The 18925-nt window shown below is 38.8% G+C and overlaps 2 protein-coding genes across 2 annotated transcripts in view; both read left to right on the top strand.

Annotated features, from left to right (window-relative positions):
• Nucleotides 1–18925, top strand: part of LOC133720587 (serine/arginine-rich SC35-like splicing factor SCL30A) — a 72579-nt gene that overhangs the window by 27102 nt on the left and 26552 nt on the right. The window lies entirely within an intron of this gene.
• Nucleotides 10222–11756, top strand: LOC133719978 (strigolactone esterase D14-like). Its single transcript, XM_062146177.1, has 2 exons — nt 10222–10664; nt 11271–11756. Exons 1-2 carry the CDS (start codon nt 10273–10275, stop codon nt 11701–11703), a joined length of 825 nt encoding a protein of 274 aa, XP_062002161.1. The 5' UTR covers nt 10222–10272; the 3' UTR covers nt 11704–11756.

Below are 18925 nucleotides of genomic sequence, written 5' to 3' on the forward strand. Positions count from 1 at the left end.
CTTTCATAGAAAACAAGGAGCTCAACCGGTGAATAAGTTTAGTAATTGAAGAAGGGTTGTTACCAGTAAGAAGAATATCATCCACATAGATGAGAAGGATGAGAAAGACACCATCATGACGATAAGTGAACATGGAATAATCTGCTCTTGATTCTTTGAACCCCAAGTCTTCGATGTAGTCAGCAAAACATTGAAACCAGGCCCTAGGAGCTTGCTTAAGGCCATATAAGGAACGCTTCAATTTACAAACATGTTTGGGATAGGTTGGATCAACAAAGCCAGATGGTTGTCGCATGTAGACGTCCTCAGTGATATAACCATGCAAGAATGCATTATGAACATCTAGTTGCCGAACATGCCAACTATGACTAACTGCCAAAGCCAAGACAAGACGAATTGTGGAATGCTTGACGACCGGACTAAATGTTTCTGAGAAATCAATACCTTCCTGTTGATGAAAGCCGTTGGCAACAAGGCGTGCCTTGTACCGTTCTATAGAGCCATCAGCACGCTTTTTGATTTTGAAGATCCATTTATTGGGGAGGACATTCATAGAGGGTTTGTACGACACCAAATCCCATGTACCACTCTTTTGGAGCGCAGCGTATTCTTCAAACATTGCTTGCCTCCAGTGTGCATGTTTAACAGCTTGTTTAAAACCTGTAGGCTCAACCACATCATTAAGAAGAGAAGCATGCAGCGCATACTTAGGATTGGGTTTCCGAATCCCATCCTTTCCACGGGTGATCATGGAATGTGAAGAAGGTACGGCGCTTGCACTTGGTTGTATAGGCACGGGGTGGGGTTGAGGTCGGGAAGGAAGATATGGGATACTGGAGGAAGGATTAATTGGAGGTGGTGATGTTGGTTGTGAAGGTGACAACAAAATAGGAGAATTAATTGTAGAAGAGGTCAAAGCTGAACTGGGTTGTTGTGAAGTACATGGATTAGGTTGAAAGTGTGGTGGAATGGATAATGATAAAGATCTAGAATTATCTTGGGAGGAAGACGGTGGAGTAGGTGGATTTGTATCATTAATTAAAGGATATGGATGAGAAGAAACAGGAGGAAAAGTAAGAGGAGAGAATTCTAAAGGATGTAAAATTGAAGAATTACCAGGAGAGGGAGAATTTGTCTCACGAAAAGGAAAGCAGCCTTCATCAAACACAACATGCCTTGAGAGATAGACACGACCTGTAGATAAATCCAAGCACCTATACCCTAGATGATTTAAAGAATATCCCAAGAAGACACATTTCTTTGACCGAACTTGAAGTTTTGAGGTGTTGTAAGGTCGTAAATACGGAAAACAAGCACAACCAAACACCTTTAAAAATTTGTATTGTGGTTCACGGTGAAACAAATTAGTATACGGTGTGCTATACTGAATAACAGGAGAAGGAAGTCTATTTATAATATAAATAGCAGTGTTAAAGGCTTCAACCCAATATGTTGAAGGAACATAAGCATGAGCCAGGAGAGTAAGACCGGTATCAACTATATGACGATGCTTGCGCTCGGCAAGACCATTTTGCTCAGGGTGTTTAGGACAAGAAAAGCGTTGACAAATTCCATGATTAGCTAGGTATTGTCGGAGAGCAAGGGAGGTATATTCACCACCTTCATCAGTTTGAAGCATTTTGATTTTAGTGGAAAGGAGATTTTCAACTTGTTTATGAAAGTGGACAAAAATTGAGTATACTTCACTTTTGTTTTTCATTGGGAAGATCCAAGAGTATCTAGAGTAATCATCAACAAAAAGAACATAATACTTAAATCCTTGAATTGACAAAGTTGAACAAGACCAAACATCCGAATGAATTAATTCCAAAGGATAATTTGATACAGACTCAGATAATTGAAAAGGAAGCTTAGTACTCTTTCCTAATGGACAAGACTGACAAAATGACATTGACGAAGGGCCTGACACAGGCACACTTTTATTTGATAAAATCCTAGATAAAATTTTGAATGAAGAATGTCCTAGCCTAGAATGCCAGACATGAGCGGGGACCCGTACACCAACAAAAGCAAAATGACGACCGGGATCAAGATCATGTTGTGATTGAAGGCGCAACGGATAGAGACCATTTCTACTCCTCCCCCGAAAAAGCGTCCTCCCTGTTTTTAAGTCCTTAACAAGAAAAATGGTAGGAGAGATTAGAAAATAACAATCATTATCAGAAGAAAATTGGTAGAGAGAAAGGAGGTTGGTAGAAGCGGTAGGACAATGGAGAATATTGTTTAGCTGAAAAGATTGGTTACCGGTAGTTAAGAGAGAAGAACCAACATGAGAAATAGGTAAATTAGAGTTGGTACCTATACCACCAATTTGGTCAGTGCCATTGTATTCTTTTGGGAACTGCAGATTATTGAGATCAGAGGTAACATGGGTGTTGGCTCCACTATCAAGCAACCATGTAGATGATGATGGTGTAGATACAGAGGCAGCCAAAGCACTGAGTTTCTTAGTGGGAACTCGACCTTCAAAGGAAAGGTTCAACCTGTTATAGCAATCTAAAGCTGAATGACCGCTGCGGCTACAAATTTGGCAAGAAATTCTGCCAGAGGATGAGTTGGTTGTGGAAGGGTGAGGACCAAGAATAGATGTTCCACCAGTTGAGATGCCACGTCCTCGAGTACCAAATGTAGTTGGGGTACCCGATCTGCCAAAGCTAGAAGGAGGATAAGGATTACGTCCTCCAGAAAATGGAGTCTGATGACGACCACGGCCTCTCCCACGGCCAGAATTAGAGACATGGAGGGCTGTCAGTTGAGAGCTGAGGTCAAGAGCACCTTGATGTTGATCAGCCATTCTTCGTTCCGCAGATAAAAGTAAGGCTTCAAGAGAATCATACGTGATAGGGGTATCACGTGCTTGAGCAGAACTCACTGTGGTCTCATAGACTGGACCAACGTTGTTCATAATAATAGATACCAGATCTTCATCACCCATAGGATGTCCGGCAAGGGCAAGATTATCTGCAATGGAATTAATCTTGTCAAGATAGTCAGAGATGCTGAGATTACCACGGAAAGTACGAAGGAGATCGCTACGGAGCTGCAGAACCCGATTCTGGGATTGAGATGCATATCTCCTAGCCAAGGACTTCCAGGTGAAAAAGGCAGATGTGGAACGGGCAACTGTTGCAAGGACAGAGGGAGTGAGAGACCCATTGATCCAACTGAGCACAGTCTGCTCTTGAGCAATCCAATTTTCATAGTTGGGATTGACAGTGTCTGTGAGATTGCCGTCACTAGCAGCAAGGAAACATGGAGGGCAGGGATTAGTGCCATCCACAATGCCCATGAGTTTGCGACCCTTGAGAATAGGAGTGATCTGAGCCAACCACAGAGGATAGTTGGTTCTATCTAACCTGATGGATAGAAAATGAGATACATTGCCAGAAGAAAAATCATTTCCAGCATTAGAAGACTGTGAGGGATTGACAGAATGATTATTGTTGAGGTTGAGGGTTTGGGAGGAGGTGGTGGAGGAGATAGTAGAGGAGGAGGTCGAACTGATAGTGGTCATTGGTAAAAAAAAAAATGGAGTTTGTCGTTAGACACTACAAGCTCTTGATACCATAAAAGGTTTAGAAACAAGGGATGGAAATGTAGTATTGAGCACACCTTAATTGATGGCCAATACCATGTATTTATATTCAACAGATACTAGTGATCACTACAAGTCGTTACACAAGATAGAGTAGAACTCTATTATATTAGATTTACATATACAATTGATAAGCATGATAATTATAAAGAAGGTGGGATAAGGTTAGGAGACTTGAGAGATAGAGTTGCCTTGCATGCATGCATACGTGAAGAGTGCAGACATTCTTTTGGTCTGATACTGATATCAAAATGTATCAAAATGTATCAATTTTAATTGTGGAGAATGCTTCAAAATGTATGCTTACTTTTCAAATGCAACGACTACTGATCGATTCGACCTTTTCTTCGGTCTGATACTGATATCAAAAAGATTAGAATTTTGATAGAAGCTGGCAAACTACAACATAGGTATAAACAACCAAACAAACCTTATCTCTTTTGTGCGTGATACAAGTGTTAATAAATTATGATATTATCTTTATTTAGATGGTGGTTGCAGCAATTTAAGAGGAACACATGCATGGATCCTCTAGATAATAGATATATTATATGGATTATCAAATATATAGTTTTCACGTACCTAAAATATTTAATGAGCTAGGTAGGATGGTTTCTAAACAAAGGGAAGATGCATGTACATCGATGGCAGATGAAGCTTTCAATTTGCTTCTAACAGACATCAGTATTAATTCTTCATTCAATTCAAAAAGCTCACTGCAACTAAAAACAATAATGTTATAGGGTGGCAAATTTGTTGAGTTGCATTTATGCATGGCAGTCATGCATAGCTTATCTCAAAAAAAAAAAAAAGGACAATTTTATCTGTCATGAAAGGGATTGAACTCTACGGTTGATCAACCAGGCCGTCGTGCCACGTCATCCGTCCGACCGGGTCTATGATCAGGTGAAAACATGGATGATTGTGTGGAGTTTAATTTTGGTATTTGTCCGGCCATATAAGAGCATATCATATACACACAAGGCAAAATCAGGTAGAGTACGGGATTATTGGACAGTCGTACTATTCACATGGCACGGCCCTAATTGAAGAGTTTCTCTTGAATAAGGGTTACCTACACGGTTCTTTTTTCTTTTTTTTTTGTTGGGAAAATTATATAGTAGATTTAGGAATCAGACTGAGGTACATAATTAGTGAAATGATTTAAAATAAATAAATGTTAAGCATCATCGTATACCAGTTCGAAGAAAAGGCAGAGGCAATGAAGGGTTAAAGACATAAAGCTAGCTAACAATTAATGTCAGTTTGATAGTTGATCATGGTCTTTTTCAACCTACCTAAAATATTAAATGAGTTAGAATGGTTTAAGAGGCAAATCAATTCAATTCAAAAAGGCAGCCTCTTCTGACTGACAGCGTCGACCATTAATTCTCCATTCAATTCGAAAAAAGACACCAGCTACAACTACGTACAACTACAACTATATATATATATATATATATATATATATATATATATACAAATTCTATCCAGAGTGAGGCCTCGCTCTGAAATTAAAGTGCGAGGTTGGAGTTTAGGGCCACTTTTCGGTCTCATATCCACATCTCGACCGTTCAGTTTTTAGGTACTAATGTATAGATCATCTCTGCAAAATTTCAGCCAAATTGATGGTCGTTAAGGCATTGATAACTGTCTTAAAGCTAGTACGGTTCAGGTTGGACAGATTCAGTTCGTCCACTGGTTTAAGCGAGTTAGATACCTTAAAGATCATCAATTTGGCTGAAATTTTGCAGAGATGATCTATACATTAGTACCTAAAAACTGAACGGTCGAGATGTGGATATGAGACCGAAAAGTGACCATAAACTCCAACCTCGCACTTTAATTTCAGAGCGAGGCCTCGCTCTGGATAAGATATATATATATATATATATATATATAGATGGTGGTGCTATTCACACACTCATTTTCTCTATTCACACACCCTCTCTATTTTTCTATTACTTTAATTCAATTTATTTTTTACAAATTACCCTAACTATCCTCCATTGCAATTCTAATTATTTTTCTTTTTTGTTTTTTTCTACCCGCAGACGAGGACTTCAAAATTGCAAAATCAATTTGACTGAAAATTTATATATATATATATATATATATATATATATATATATATATAGTCCTTCTATGCTAAGGAGGTTCTTAAATCTTAACTTAGCTTACGGTACAGATTTCTATATTTTGACCACTTTTCGATCACATATTTACATCTTAACCGTTCAGTGTTTAGGTCCTAATGTATAGATCAACTCTGCAAATTTTCAGCCAAATTAATGATCGTTAAGGCATCTAAAATTGCAATTTACACGAACGAACCGAATCTATCCAACCTGGATCATTCGTGTAAATTGCAGTTTTAGATGCCTTAACGATTATCAATTTGGCTGAAAATTTGCAGAAGTGATCTACTCATATATACCGAAAAACTGAACGGTTAAGATGTGAATATGTCATCGAAAAGTGGCCAAAATATAGAAATTTGTTCCTTAACTTAGCTTACAGTACGGAATTTTCATCTTTTGACCACTTTTCGATCACATATTCACATTTAATCCGTTCAGTTTTTAGGTTCTAATGTATAGATCACTTCTGCAAATTTTCAACCAAATTGATGATCGTTAAGGTATCGAAATCGATTAAATCAATGAACGAACCAAATTTGTCCAACCAGAACCATTCGTGTTCATAATTGTAAATTGCAGTTTTGAATACCTTAACGATCATCAATTTGGCTAAAACTCTGCTAAGGATGTCCTTACCTTAGATAAGGAACGGATTTCCATATTTTGACCACTTTTCGATCACATATTCACATCTTAACCGTTCAGTTTTTATGTCCTAATGTATAGATCATCTTTGCAAATTTTCAGCCAAATTGATAATCGCTAAGGTGTCGAACTCAATTAAATCAATGAATGAACCGAATCTGTCCAACCTGAACCATTTGTGTTCATAATTGTAAATTGCAGTTTTGGAAGCCTTAACGATCATCAATTTGGTTAAAAATTTGCAGAACTGATCTATACATTAGGACCTAAAAATTGAACGGTTAAGATGTGAATATGTGATCCAAAAGTGGTCAAAATATGAAAATCTGTTCCTTAGCTAAGGTAATGACATCCTTAGTATAGAAAGGCTGATATATTCATATATATAAGGCTGATATATATATATATATATATATATATATATATATATATATATATAGGATTTTTCTCAGGTAAGGATGTCCTTAGTTTTTCTTATGGAACGGATTTACTGTTTTCACCCACTTTCCGATCACATTTTCACATCTTAACCGTTCAGTTTTTAGGTCCTAATGTATGGATCACCTCTGCAAAATTTCAGCCAATTTGGTGATCGTTAAGGCTTCCAAAACTGCAATTTACACGAACGAACCGAATCTGTCGAACCGGAACCGTTCGTTTACATTGTTGTAATTTGCAGTTTTGGATGCCTTAATGATCACCAATTTGGCTGAAATTTTGCAGAGGTGATCTATACATTAGGACCTAAAAACTGAACGGTTAAGATGTGAAAATTTGATCGGAAAGTGGGTGAAAACCGGAAATTCGTACCTAAGAAAAACTAAGGACATCCTTAGTGTAGCCGGACTGTATATATATATATATATATATATATATATATATATATATGTCAATTAATTCAAGGTCGGGAAATCTGTTGAATTGCATCTATACATAAAATATTAAAATATATAAGGACCAATACGGTGTCTCTCACCTAATAGCAATTTTATGGGAGTGTGACAGACAAGTGAATCTCAGTTATATATATTAAATTTATAGTCTGAAATTATAATAACTTAAAACTATATATTTTTTCTGTATCATCAGATTCACTTGTTCACAAACATGGAGAAACATAATTCTTCAGACATGGAAAAAAGGTTCTGGGTCCAGCTGACGTTCTACTTGTAGCTAGTGAATGGCAACGTGAATATGAGAATCTGTGTGGTCCAAGAATGCAGGGCCGGCCCTGAGGGCTGCCGCCTCAGGCCACCGGCTCCGGGGGGCCTCTGAAGTTCTGTATATGTAATGAAGAATAGTATATATATTTTTTGCTCTTATGAACACCAAGTGAAGTGTTACCCCAGCGGGAATGAGTTTAGCCCACGGAGGCCCAACCAAGGTTCGAGTCTCCCTTCTGTTTCGTTTTATTTTTTGGTTCTTTTTTCAATCAATTAAGTGACTTAAGTCAATGTCAATCCTTAGCTAGGCCCAAATCGAACCCAGCTTGCTCACCCATTCATTTTTTTTTCTTCCCTTTTTTCCTTTCAATCACTTATGTTTAACTAGTTTTTTATTTCTGGAAAGTGAAAATTATGTAGGAGTAAGTATTTATATACTTTTGTTTTGTTATTAATTTCATATCTAATTCTATTCAAAGTACATCATTTTATACTATTATTTGGCATAATATATATATATATATATATATATATATATATATAGGAGGCCACATTTTAATTCTTCGCCTCAGGCCGTTGGAATCTCAGGACCGGCCCTGCAAGAATGGTCACTAATTATGCACCTCCACATAATCAAGTTATTTGGAAGCCTCCTCCATTATGGTGTGCCTAAAGATGAACTTTGACGGGGCTTGATATTCAAAGAGTGGACTTTGTGGCTTGGGTTTGCTTTCAGAGACAATCAAGGGGTTATGAAGGGTGCCATGGCAGTCCCACAAGTTGGGAACCTCCCTCCAAGATCAGTTAAAGCTCTTGCTCTTCTACTTGGCCTCAGATTTGGAATGCATGTGGGATTCATGAACTTAGAAGTCGAATGTGATGCTCTTTCAGTTATTAATACCTTGAATGTTGTGATGATGATTTGAATTCCGAGAGACATATTTGATGAAATTAAGGCTTTAACTGAACTTTTCCATATTTGTAGTGGGCACTTTGTGAAACGGAATGACAATAAAGTTGCTCACCGTTTAGCAAATGATGCCTTGAAAATTAGTAAGCCTTTAGCCTCATTGGCTCCATCAATGTATCAATATGGAATTTCAATGTGAAGTCTAGTTTGGGCAACTGTCTAGCAATCTCTACCATATTGGTGGATAACTATTTGAACCCAGCAAATTTCTAAGTGTATCCAGCCCTAAAATTTTTAATTTACTATTTCCAATTTTACCCCCATTTTAAAAATATTTGTATTTCATTGTCAACACTCATCTTCTCTCTTACACACCCGATTTGAAAGCTACCCAGATTCATTAACACAGGAATCAATATGTTTGCAAGACATCTTGTACACATAGTATATAAATCTATTTGCAATATATTAAAAGCATAAAAGGAAGAGGATTAGCTTCATCAATTGGTGTAGATTTGATATACGGAGTTCTTAGTCTCCATACTAATTGAACAAATTCAGGCAAGCAGAACTCTTTGTGGTAACTGACATTTATATCTATCAATTGGTATCAAAATGATAATTAATATTCGTGTATCCAAATCCGAAGATATATGAGGATTTCAATAAGCAAGAGTGCAGGGTGTAAATTCCAATAAGCAACAGCACAATCATATATGCAAGATTGCAGGGGGAGTAAAATCATATATGCACGGTGGGGAGGTGCCGCTGGTAAATATCCATAATAAATTGGGACAAGTTGGATGTACCCAGTGATTTTTTATTTTTTTTTTCATTTAATTAACTAAGGGTAAAATAGGAAATTAAAATTTTTGCTGGGTTTACTTAGACATTTGCTGGGTACATTTAGTAAGACCCATTGTTGCTCCATAACCGATTATAATTAATTCATTATTAATGAAGTTTTTCTTCTGATAGAAAAGTGTGTGTGTGTACTTGTTCCTCACTGTGCCTTCGATGAGCAGTTTTGTACAATAGTATGTTGATAAAAGCCAATGGTAATAATACTAGCTAGGGACCAATATGTGATGTGAAACACACACAACCACAGGAGTGACAGGACTAAAGCAATGAACACATACATGGATCGATGGTACGTACGTTAGAACTTAGAAAGCAAGAAGGCTCGTTTGAATCGATTAGAGCTCGTCGGGTTGTAACTTTCAAGGAGCGAGATTGTTGAGTGGGATGAAATTAGGTAAAAATAGCTTATATCGCATTGGATCTGTGAGGAGTTATCAATATTTCGGCATTTTGGTAAAACCTCATTACTGTTTGAGAACTCAAGGTAGCTAACTTGGAGTGATCTATGTATTATCCCAAGAGGTGTTTTCCTCCATGTATTAACCTCTTACAATACATCATATAGCTCCATGTATGTGTTTGCTCTTTTCTTCAAAGGCATACGGCAATTTTTTGTTCAAACGCCTTGAGAGAGTGGCTCCTAAATTTTTCACTAATTAACTTGTTAGACAGATTAGAAATTTTTCAGTGCTACAGAGATAGCAATTCCGAAGTAGTTTGACACGATACATGATACACATCATCTACAAAAAAGGCATGCACGGACCAACTTTCAGCAGTTTTTTCCTGGACAGTTGGAAGGTCCTTTCAATTCATAAATTCCGATCCATAATTAGTGGCCTTATACATTTTCAATCTATATATAAAAAGCTTATATAATTGACTCTCTTCTCAACTACTATTGCATTACTACTTGTACATCACATATAAAACATGGGTTGCCAATGGAACCATGGAGGAGGAATTGTCCAAGCTCTAAACACTCATGTGTACGGAAATGGTAGTCAAACCTTGGTTCTTGCTCATGGCTACGGTTCAGACCAGACGGTTTGGCACTACCTCATTCCCCTCCTTGCTTATTATTTCAAGGTAGTGGTTTTTGACTTGGTTTTCTCTCCGAATGTGGATCCAAAACTCTACGACCCCAAGAGGTACACATCAGATTTCAATGGCTACGCTGACGACCTGCTTTGCCTTCTTGACGAGCTCAATGTGAAAAGGACCATATACCTGGGACATTCCATGTCTGCCATGGTTGGATGCGTTGCTGCTACTAAAAGACCACACCTTTTCCAGCACCTTATTCTGTTGAGTGGCTCTCCCAGGTGATCATCAACATCATATATAATAAGCTCTCTCTCTTCTTCTTTTTTTTTTTTTTTTTTTTTTTAAAACCCCACCCCATTCCCACCCTTGATGGGGCTCGAACTCCTGACCTCTTATATATGAGACCAAAGCCTTACCACCCCACCAAACACACACACCCAATAAGCTCTCTCTCTCTCTCTCTCACACACACACACACACACACACACACGATTTTGTTATATTATTTCGACAAAATGTCAACTTAGACCATTGCTAATTCTCATCTAGGTGTGAACTTGTGGTTCTGATTCAGCTGTCTCCCAGCATGACATATTAAGATGTCAAATTGTTCCTTATAACCCATCATATAACTATTCACTTATATGTACATATTATATGTTCTTATCAAAAAAAACTATTCACTTAGTTATTATCTTCTTGGTAAAATCTATAACTATTCACATTGTTAAGACTGAAATAGTAAGTATGCATGCGATCCTTAATAAGTACAGGGTTAAAGACTGGACAAGAATTACTGACCCCAGAACCTAGGGTAGTAAAGACTAAAGGATAATGAGCTGCTCTATGCATAAGTGATACATATATTTGTATTTTGTTTGTAGGTACCTCAACACCACAGGATACACAGGAGGCTTTACCAGACCAGAGCTCGATGCAATCTTCAACCAAATCGATACAAATTTCTCAAGCTGGATACCAAATTTTGCTCCACTAGCAATAGGTGCAAACAACACAACTGCAATAGTGGAGTTAGAACGCAGTTTCCATAGAATGAAACCCAAGATTGCACTCAGTGCTGCTGAAAATGTTTTGCTAAGTGACCTCAGAAAAGTTTTGCCGAAAGTAATGGTGCCAACTAGCATAATCCAATCAAAGAAAGACATGGTGGTTCCAGAATCAGTTGCATTTTACATGAAAAGAATGCTTGGCACTCCAGCAGAAGTTACAATCCTAGACACACAAGGACATTTCCCTCAGTTGACTGTTTATCCTTTGCTCTTAAAGGTTCTCAAAGGAGTTCTCCACATCAAATAGATGCATGACTATATATCTAAATAACTTGGTTCTTTTTAAGAACTTATTTTCAATCGAGTTTCATTGCAAAATTCTTGATTTCCCACAAACAAATACCGCTTTAAATATCTTACAATTGAGGTTGCAAATGAGTCGTCGTTGTTAACTCCAATAGAGATGGTAGGTTACAAGCTTCAAGAAGTGCAACAAAGTTTCTGAGTTGCCCTCAAACTGTTAAACAAGTAAACACGCTTCTCAGACATGCAATTGACTGAAGCTTTCCGATACAATTTACACTCAACTACAAAATTCATAACAGATTATGTATCATCTTACAACACTCAAGGATACAAAAAGGGCCGAATTTCACCACCACGTTGAAAATGTCATCTTCTCTCTTCCAAGACAATAAATAAATAAATTGGAGCCAATCCATCCTATATAAAGTGTTACTTCTGGCGGCTACTTCAGCTAATCCATCCTATATAAATCTTCAATCCCATAACCCTTTAGGTATCCCACCTCAAACTCTCTTCATCATTGCAGCTATTTCTGAATCATTTCATTACAAGGTACCATTTACAGTTTGACAAGCATTTCCCTGAAGAAGAATTGTAAGTGTGGTCAACCAATCATAGTGATCGTGGTGGTGATAAATTGGCCATAGGGTCTCTCTTGTACGAGGCTAGCAGCTAACTGGTTAGCAATCTGAACAAATATTCTGTTCTTATGAGAAGAACAAGTGATGTCAAGCTACTGTATTCTCAACATAACTCATTGCCTTCTGTTTCACGTAATTGGCCCTCCCTTCGTCACCATGACGCTCCTCATATTCCAGATATTTTTTGAACAAGAACTGCAAATCCATGAATGAAGTCCAAATGCAGGAGTGTAGGACATCATACTGTACCTTGCAAGACTTCTTAAACCTCTTAATCATGTTATCAGCAAGCTCATCAGCCAACTTGTGTTGCGCGCATACAAGGAGGTATTTATAGGAATACATTTGAGGTGTGAGATGCTTAAAGAATGATACAACTTTGATGACAACTCCATTTCTAGCTTTACATTGTGGCATTGTGGCTGTGATGATGGAGATAACCATGCTTGTTCCTCTTTGGCATAAAGCTTATCATTTAGGTCACTATACCTATCTTTACACTTAAGCACCTCTCTTTATACTCAAGTATATATCCTATACATGAAATAGACATATAAACAATGACAACAATAATCATATATACTACAACACTCCCCCTTGGATATTTCATGTCAATAGTATTGTCTAGGCCGTGCGCTTCGAAATTGCCTCGTTAAAAACCTTGCCAAGTAATAAAACCCTGTGGGAAAAAACAACCTTGGTCGAAGGGGAAAAGAGTACAACGCGCTTTTGAGTGTGGAGTATGTTTCTGGATACTCCCCCTGATTTAGACTCCCCCTGAAGATCATGGGAGTTCGGATAACCTTCTTAATCCGATGCTCTTCACATGTTTCTCGAAAGGGGATTTTGGTAACGACTTAGTAAATAAGTCCGCTACATTATCCTCTGATCGGATTTGATTTACTTCAATTTTTAGAAGTGTTTGTTGTTGCTGATTGTAAAAGAATTTCGGTGATATATGCTTGGTATTGTCGCCCTTGATGAAACCTAATTTCATTTGCTCAATACAAGCTGCATTATCTTCATAAATGCATGTAGGCTCATTTGTGGTAAACTTCAAACCACAAGTTCCTCGAATGTGTCTAATTATAGACCTTAGCCATATGCATTCACGCACAGCTTCATGTAGAGCAATAATCTCTGCATGATTTGAGGAAGTAGCAACAAGGGTCTGTTTTGTAGATCTCCAAGATATCGCCGTGCTTCCCATGGTAAAGACATAACCTGTTTGGGAGCGACCTTTATGGGGGTCAGAGAGATACCCCGCATCAGCAAATCCCATCAAAACATTATTTTTATTTTGGTGGAGGGGAGGAGGAGAACGTCGGTCACCATTGATGGTGTCGCCGGCGTCTACATTACGGAAGGTGGATTTTTGCCTCATGGGGTCTGATCTCATGCTTCCGTCTTTTCTTTTCTCTTTGTAGGGATAAAACAAGCCCATATCAATCGTACCCTTTAAGTATCGAAAAATTGTCTTTATGCCAATCCAATGGCGGCGTGTTGGCGCAGAACTATGTCGAGCTAACAAGTTCACTGCGAATGAGATATCCGGTCTTGTGCATTGAGCTAAATACAATAATGCGCCTATCGCACTTAGATAGGGTACTTCAGCCTCTAATAATTCTTCGTCCTCATCCTTTGGACGAAACGGATCTTTTGTGGGCTCAAGACTTCGGCCGATCATGGGAGTACTTACAGGCTTTGCTTTATCTTCATTAAAGCGCCTTAGTAATTTTTGAGTATATGCTGACTGATGGATCATAATCCCATCACTACGGTGCTCGAGTTCTATTCCGAGGCAAAACCGTGTTTTCCCAAGATCTTTCATCTCAAACTCGGATTCCAAATATTTAGCAGTTTCTTTTAACTCATCTAGAGTTCCAATTAGGTTCATGTCATCGACATAAACTGCTACAATTGCAAATCCGGAACTTGTTCTTTTAATGAACACGCAAGGGCATATTTCATTGTTAACATATCCCTTTCCAATCAAGTAGTCACTTAGACGGTTATACCACATCCGTCCGGATTGTTTCAATCCATATAGTGAGCGTCTTAATTTTATTGAAAACGCGCTCCGTGGTTTAGAGCCACTTGATTTTGGTAATTGAAGTCCATCAGGAACCTTCATATATATCTCTGAATCTAGATCCCCATAGAGATATGCTGTAACCACATCCATAAGCTGCATGTCAAGTTTTTCGGAAACTACCAAACTGACAAGGTAGCGGAACGTTATAACGTCCATTACGGGAGAGTATGTCTCATCGTAGTCGATTCCAGGGCGTTGTGAGAAACCTTGTGCCACAAGGCGGGCTTTATATCTCATCACCTCATTTTTCTCATTACGCTTTCTAACAAAGACCCATTTATGGCCAACAGGCTTTATATTTGGTGGTGTCAGCATTATAGACCCAAATACCTGTCTCTTTGTTAGTGAATCCAATTCAGTCTGGATCGCATTTTTCCATTTAGGCCAATCCGCTCTTCGTTGACATTCTTCAACAGAGCGAGGCTCGATATCATCATATTCTATGATTCCTTTTGCAACATGATATGCAAACGCATCATCAATTGCCATAGAATTTCTATCCATCATCTCATGTACACTATTGTAATTTATGGAGATTTCTCTATTCTCTGGAGTTGGTTCTGACATTGGAGCGTCCCCCAATGATGTCTCTTGGACATAACCATAATCCGGAATATTCTCGTGAGATGGATTATTCATATCTATGATTAATGGATTATTTTGTGCCAAACTCGCTTTCTTTCTTGGGCGAGAATCCATCGAACCTATAGGTCTCCCGTGCTTCCTGGCAGGAGCCATGGGCCTAGCCAATGTGTCACCCATAGAGGGAACGTTGGCGCCATTCTCATGTATTTTTGAGATGGCATTATGTCTTTTAGGGACATCAATCCTTGCAGGTATATTTGCAGCAGGTATGTGTGATCTCGTCACTTTAGCGATATCAGAAAACGCATCAGGCATCGATTCTGCTACGTTCTGAAGATCGAGAATTCTCTGCACTTCTTTTTCAGATTGTGCGGTTCGGGGATCAAGATGGGACAAAGTGGGGACAAACCACGACAATTCCTGTCCTTTTTGATGAACATTAGTGTTCATGTCTCCCCCTAAAGGCGGGAAGACTGTCTCATCAAAGTGACAATCCGCAAATCTAGCGGTAAATAGATCACCTGTCAAGGGTTCTATGTAGCGGATTATGGTTGGAGAGTCATAGCCAACATAAAGGCCTAATAGTCTTTGAGGACCCATTTTAGTGCGCTGTGGTGGCGCAATTGGCACATAGACTGCACACCCAAATATGCGTAAATGTGAGATATTAGGCTCATACCCAGTTACCATCTGGGACGCAGAAAAAGGTTGGGTGGCAGTGGGCCTTAGACGAATAAGCACAGCTGCGTGTAATATTGCATAGCCCCAAGCAGAAATAGGGAGATTGGTGCGCATAACCAATGCCCTAGCAATCATTTGAAGTCTTTTAATGGCAGCTTCTGCGAGACCATTTTGGGTATGTACATGAGGGACAGGATGTTCAACCTCGATCCCAATGGACATGCAATAATCATCAAAAGTTTTTGATGTAAATTCCCCAGCATTGTCAAGACGAATTGACTTAATAGGATGATCAGGGTGGTGAACCCTTAACTTAATGATTTGTGCTAGGAGTTTAGCAAATGCAGCATTTCTTGTGGATAAGAGCATGACATGTGACCAACGTGTCGATGCATCAACCAACACCATAAAATATCTAAATGGTCCGCAAGTTGGATGTATAGGTCCACAGATATCACCTTGTATTCTTTGCAAGAATGGTATATTTTCTTTAATGTCTTTTGCATAGGATGGTCTCGATCCTACTTTTGCTAAAGAGCAAGCTTTGCAAAACGAATGATATGCTTCAGAAGTAATTCTTTGAACCTTTCTTTGGTTCGTACTTCCTTTTGTTTTAAAGAATGGATGTCCGTGTGAAGTTTTTAATATACGGAGCATCATATCTCGACCTGGGTGTCCCAAACGGTCGTGCCAAAGTTTGTATGTGTCGGAATCCCATAAATTTTCATTCATGACATGGTTGGATTCAATGACTCTAATAGTGGTTGCGTACAATCCACTAGAGCGACACATGAGTTTCTCTAATACTCGTGTATTTCCGTAGTTATTAGAGGTGATGTAAAGGAACTCTTTTCCATTCTCACAATGTGTTTTCACATGAAAATCATTGGCTCTTATATCTTTAAAACTTAATAGGGTTCTTCCAGCCCTTGGAGCATATAAAGCTTCGACGACATTAATATTTGTGCCATTCGGCAATAGAAATTGAGCTGGTCCACGACCATGAATCAATTGAGATGGTCCTGCCATCGTGGTCACTGAAGATTGACTAGGCGTCATCCATAAGAATAATTGCCTATGTCGTAATATAGTATGTGTGGTGCCACTATCAAGAAGGCATTCCAATTCTCCCGAAGACATACTGAAAAAATAAAGTTCGGAATATTAACACATGTCAATGACATTGATAATGCGATACTTTATTAATAGGGAAAATAGTCAATGATTACATCAAAGTTTCCAAAGTTTATTCCAATATAAAATCAAACTTTATACAAATTGTAATTGCTCAATCCGTTTGGTAATTCCAATAAAATATGACCAGGTAAGTAGAAAGATGTTGGTGGAGCGAGGCTCGCTTAAATACCCCGATCTCAATTACTTGCCTAGACATCATACTTCATTGGGTACGCCACATGAGAAAGAGTCAATTCAATTGTTATTTGACTAAGGCACATTTGCCGTTTTATTGGAAAATAGAAAAGACTATTTTAATCAAAGTCTGCGGCATCCTCGTGCTTTTCATTTTCAGCTTTGAAGTCTTTTATGGTGAGAATAACATCTTCACCATCTTCTTCTTCAGCAAGGTGAGCTTCTTGCTCCCTCATTTCCCTGTACTCCTTGTAGCGTGCAGCTAGTTGAGTACTTGCTTGGCATTGCTTAAACCAATGCTCGATTGATCCACACCTATGACACACGTCATTGTGGTTGACTTTCTTTATTTGAGGTGCACGTTGTGGATATTCCCTAGGCGGGTTGTTGCTGCTACTACCACGGCGTATTATGCGACCTCCACGGCCCACAGTGTTACGGCCCATGGTGTTGTTATATTCTCTTTTCCCACGTGTGGAATTGCCACCACGTGTGGCCGCTCCAAAGTTGCGGTTTCCTTCCTTATTGGGGCGGTTGTATGGACCCATTCGTCCGTCATGTCCCCTGTTATTAGGGTATACATGCCCCTTATTAGTAGGGTACCGCTCCTTGCGCCCTTTCTTGGGTGCATTATAATTTGCCTCATGAACGCTTTTGGTTCCTACGGGCCTTGAATTATAATTCTTCACAAGGATATTGTCGTGCTTCTCAAACACCGACAAAATATTGATAAGCTCATTGAACTTCGTAAGTCGTCCAGCATTAAATTCAGTGCGATATTGCTTTGATAGTATAATTGCTGCGACGGGGAAGGTGGAGAGAGTCTTCTCAATTAGCTCTTCTTCTGTGAGAGGTTTTCCACAGAACTTCAGCATGGCTTTTAGCCGAAGAGCTTCTGAATTGTATTCAGCAACAGACTTGAAGTCAGAGAAGCGTATATTGTTCCATTGAACCTTCAAGTCAGGGAGGAGGGAATCTTGGATATTATCAAAGCGCTCTTCTAGCGCTACCCATAGGTCCCTTGCATCTTTGATGGACATATACTCTAATCTGAGTGCTTTGTCCATATGGCGTCGCATCAAGATAATTGCTTGTGCATGCTTTATGGGTGTTCGTTGGAACACAAGGCCCGCGTTTGGTTCCTGGATTATGGGCAATATCCCTTTTGATGTGAGATGGTTCTCAACGTCAGTTTTCCAACTATGGTAATCCGAACCAGTTGAGTCAAGGATTTGAAATTCGAGTCTAGGTTCATTCGACATCCTTGAAATATAAGAAGAAAAAGATGTATTAGTTTCGGAGTTTAAAACTTCCACGAAAAACTAAAACAATAAGATTTCCGAGCTATGCTACCAAGAAATCAATTTCTAAGAATATTTGGATTAGACCGAAACAATGATGTTTAATAGGGTCATAAGTCGATGCTTGCGGACGCTCTTAGTCCGACTATTATGAACACTCTTAGTTCATTGACTACGAACGCTCTTAGTTCGTTTAGCGTGAATTTCTATAATTCCGCTTTTTAATTGTAAGTTCCCAAAAAGAAAAAGGAGGAGAAAAATAAATAAAAACTCAAAAGCGGGAACTTTTAGTAAAGAATACCTTGAAATAGTGTTGTCGGAAATGACCGAAAAAGTTGCCCAAAAGTTGCCGGAAAAGTCACCGGAAAATGGCCGGAAAAGTCGCCGGAAAAGTTGTAGAAAAGTCGCCGGAAAAGTTGTCGAAAAGTCACCGGAAAAGTTGTAGAAAAGTCGCCGGAAAAATGGCTTGGAAAGTCGCCGGAAAAGTGTTCCGAAAGTCGCCGGAAAGTTGTCGGAAACTGGCCCTGCAGATCTGTCGGCAGATCTGTC

This window comes from Rosa rugosa, chromosome 7 (assembly GCF_958449725.1).
Source record: "Rosa rugosa chromosome 7, drRosRugo1.1, whole genome shotgun sequence".
Classification (NCBI taxonomy): Eukaryota; Viridiplantae; Streptophyta; class Magnoliopsida; order Rosales; family Rosaceae; genus Rosa; species Rosa rugosa.

Excerpts from the sequence above, each read along its gene's own strand:
- LOC133719978 (XM_062146177.1), top strand. The coding sequence starts at position 10,273 with ATGGGTTGCCAATGGAACCATGGAGGAGGAATTGTCCAAGCTCTAAAC. Across the intron at positions 10,665-11,270 it reads CTGTTGAGTGGCTCTCCCAG|GTACCTCAACACCACAGGAT; the intron begins GTGATCATCAAC and ends TTTTGTTTGTAG.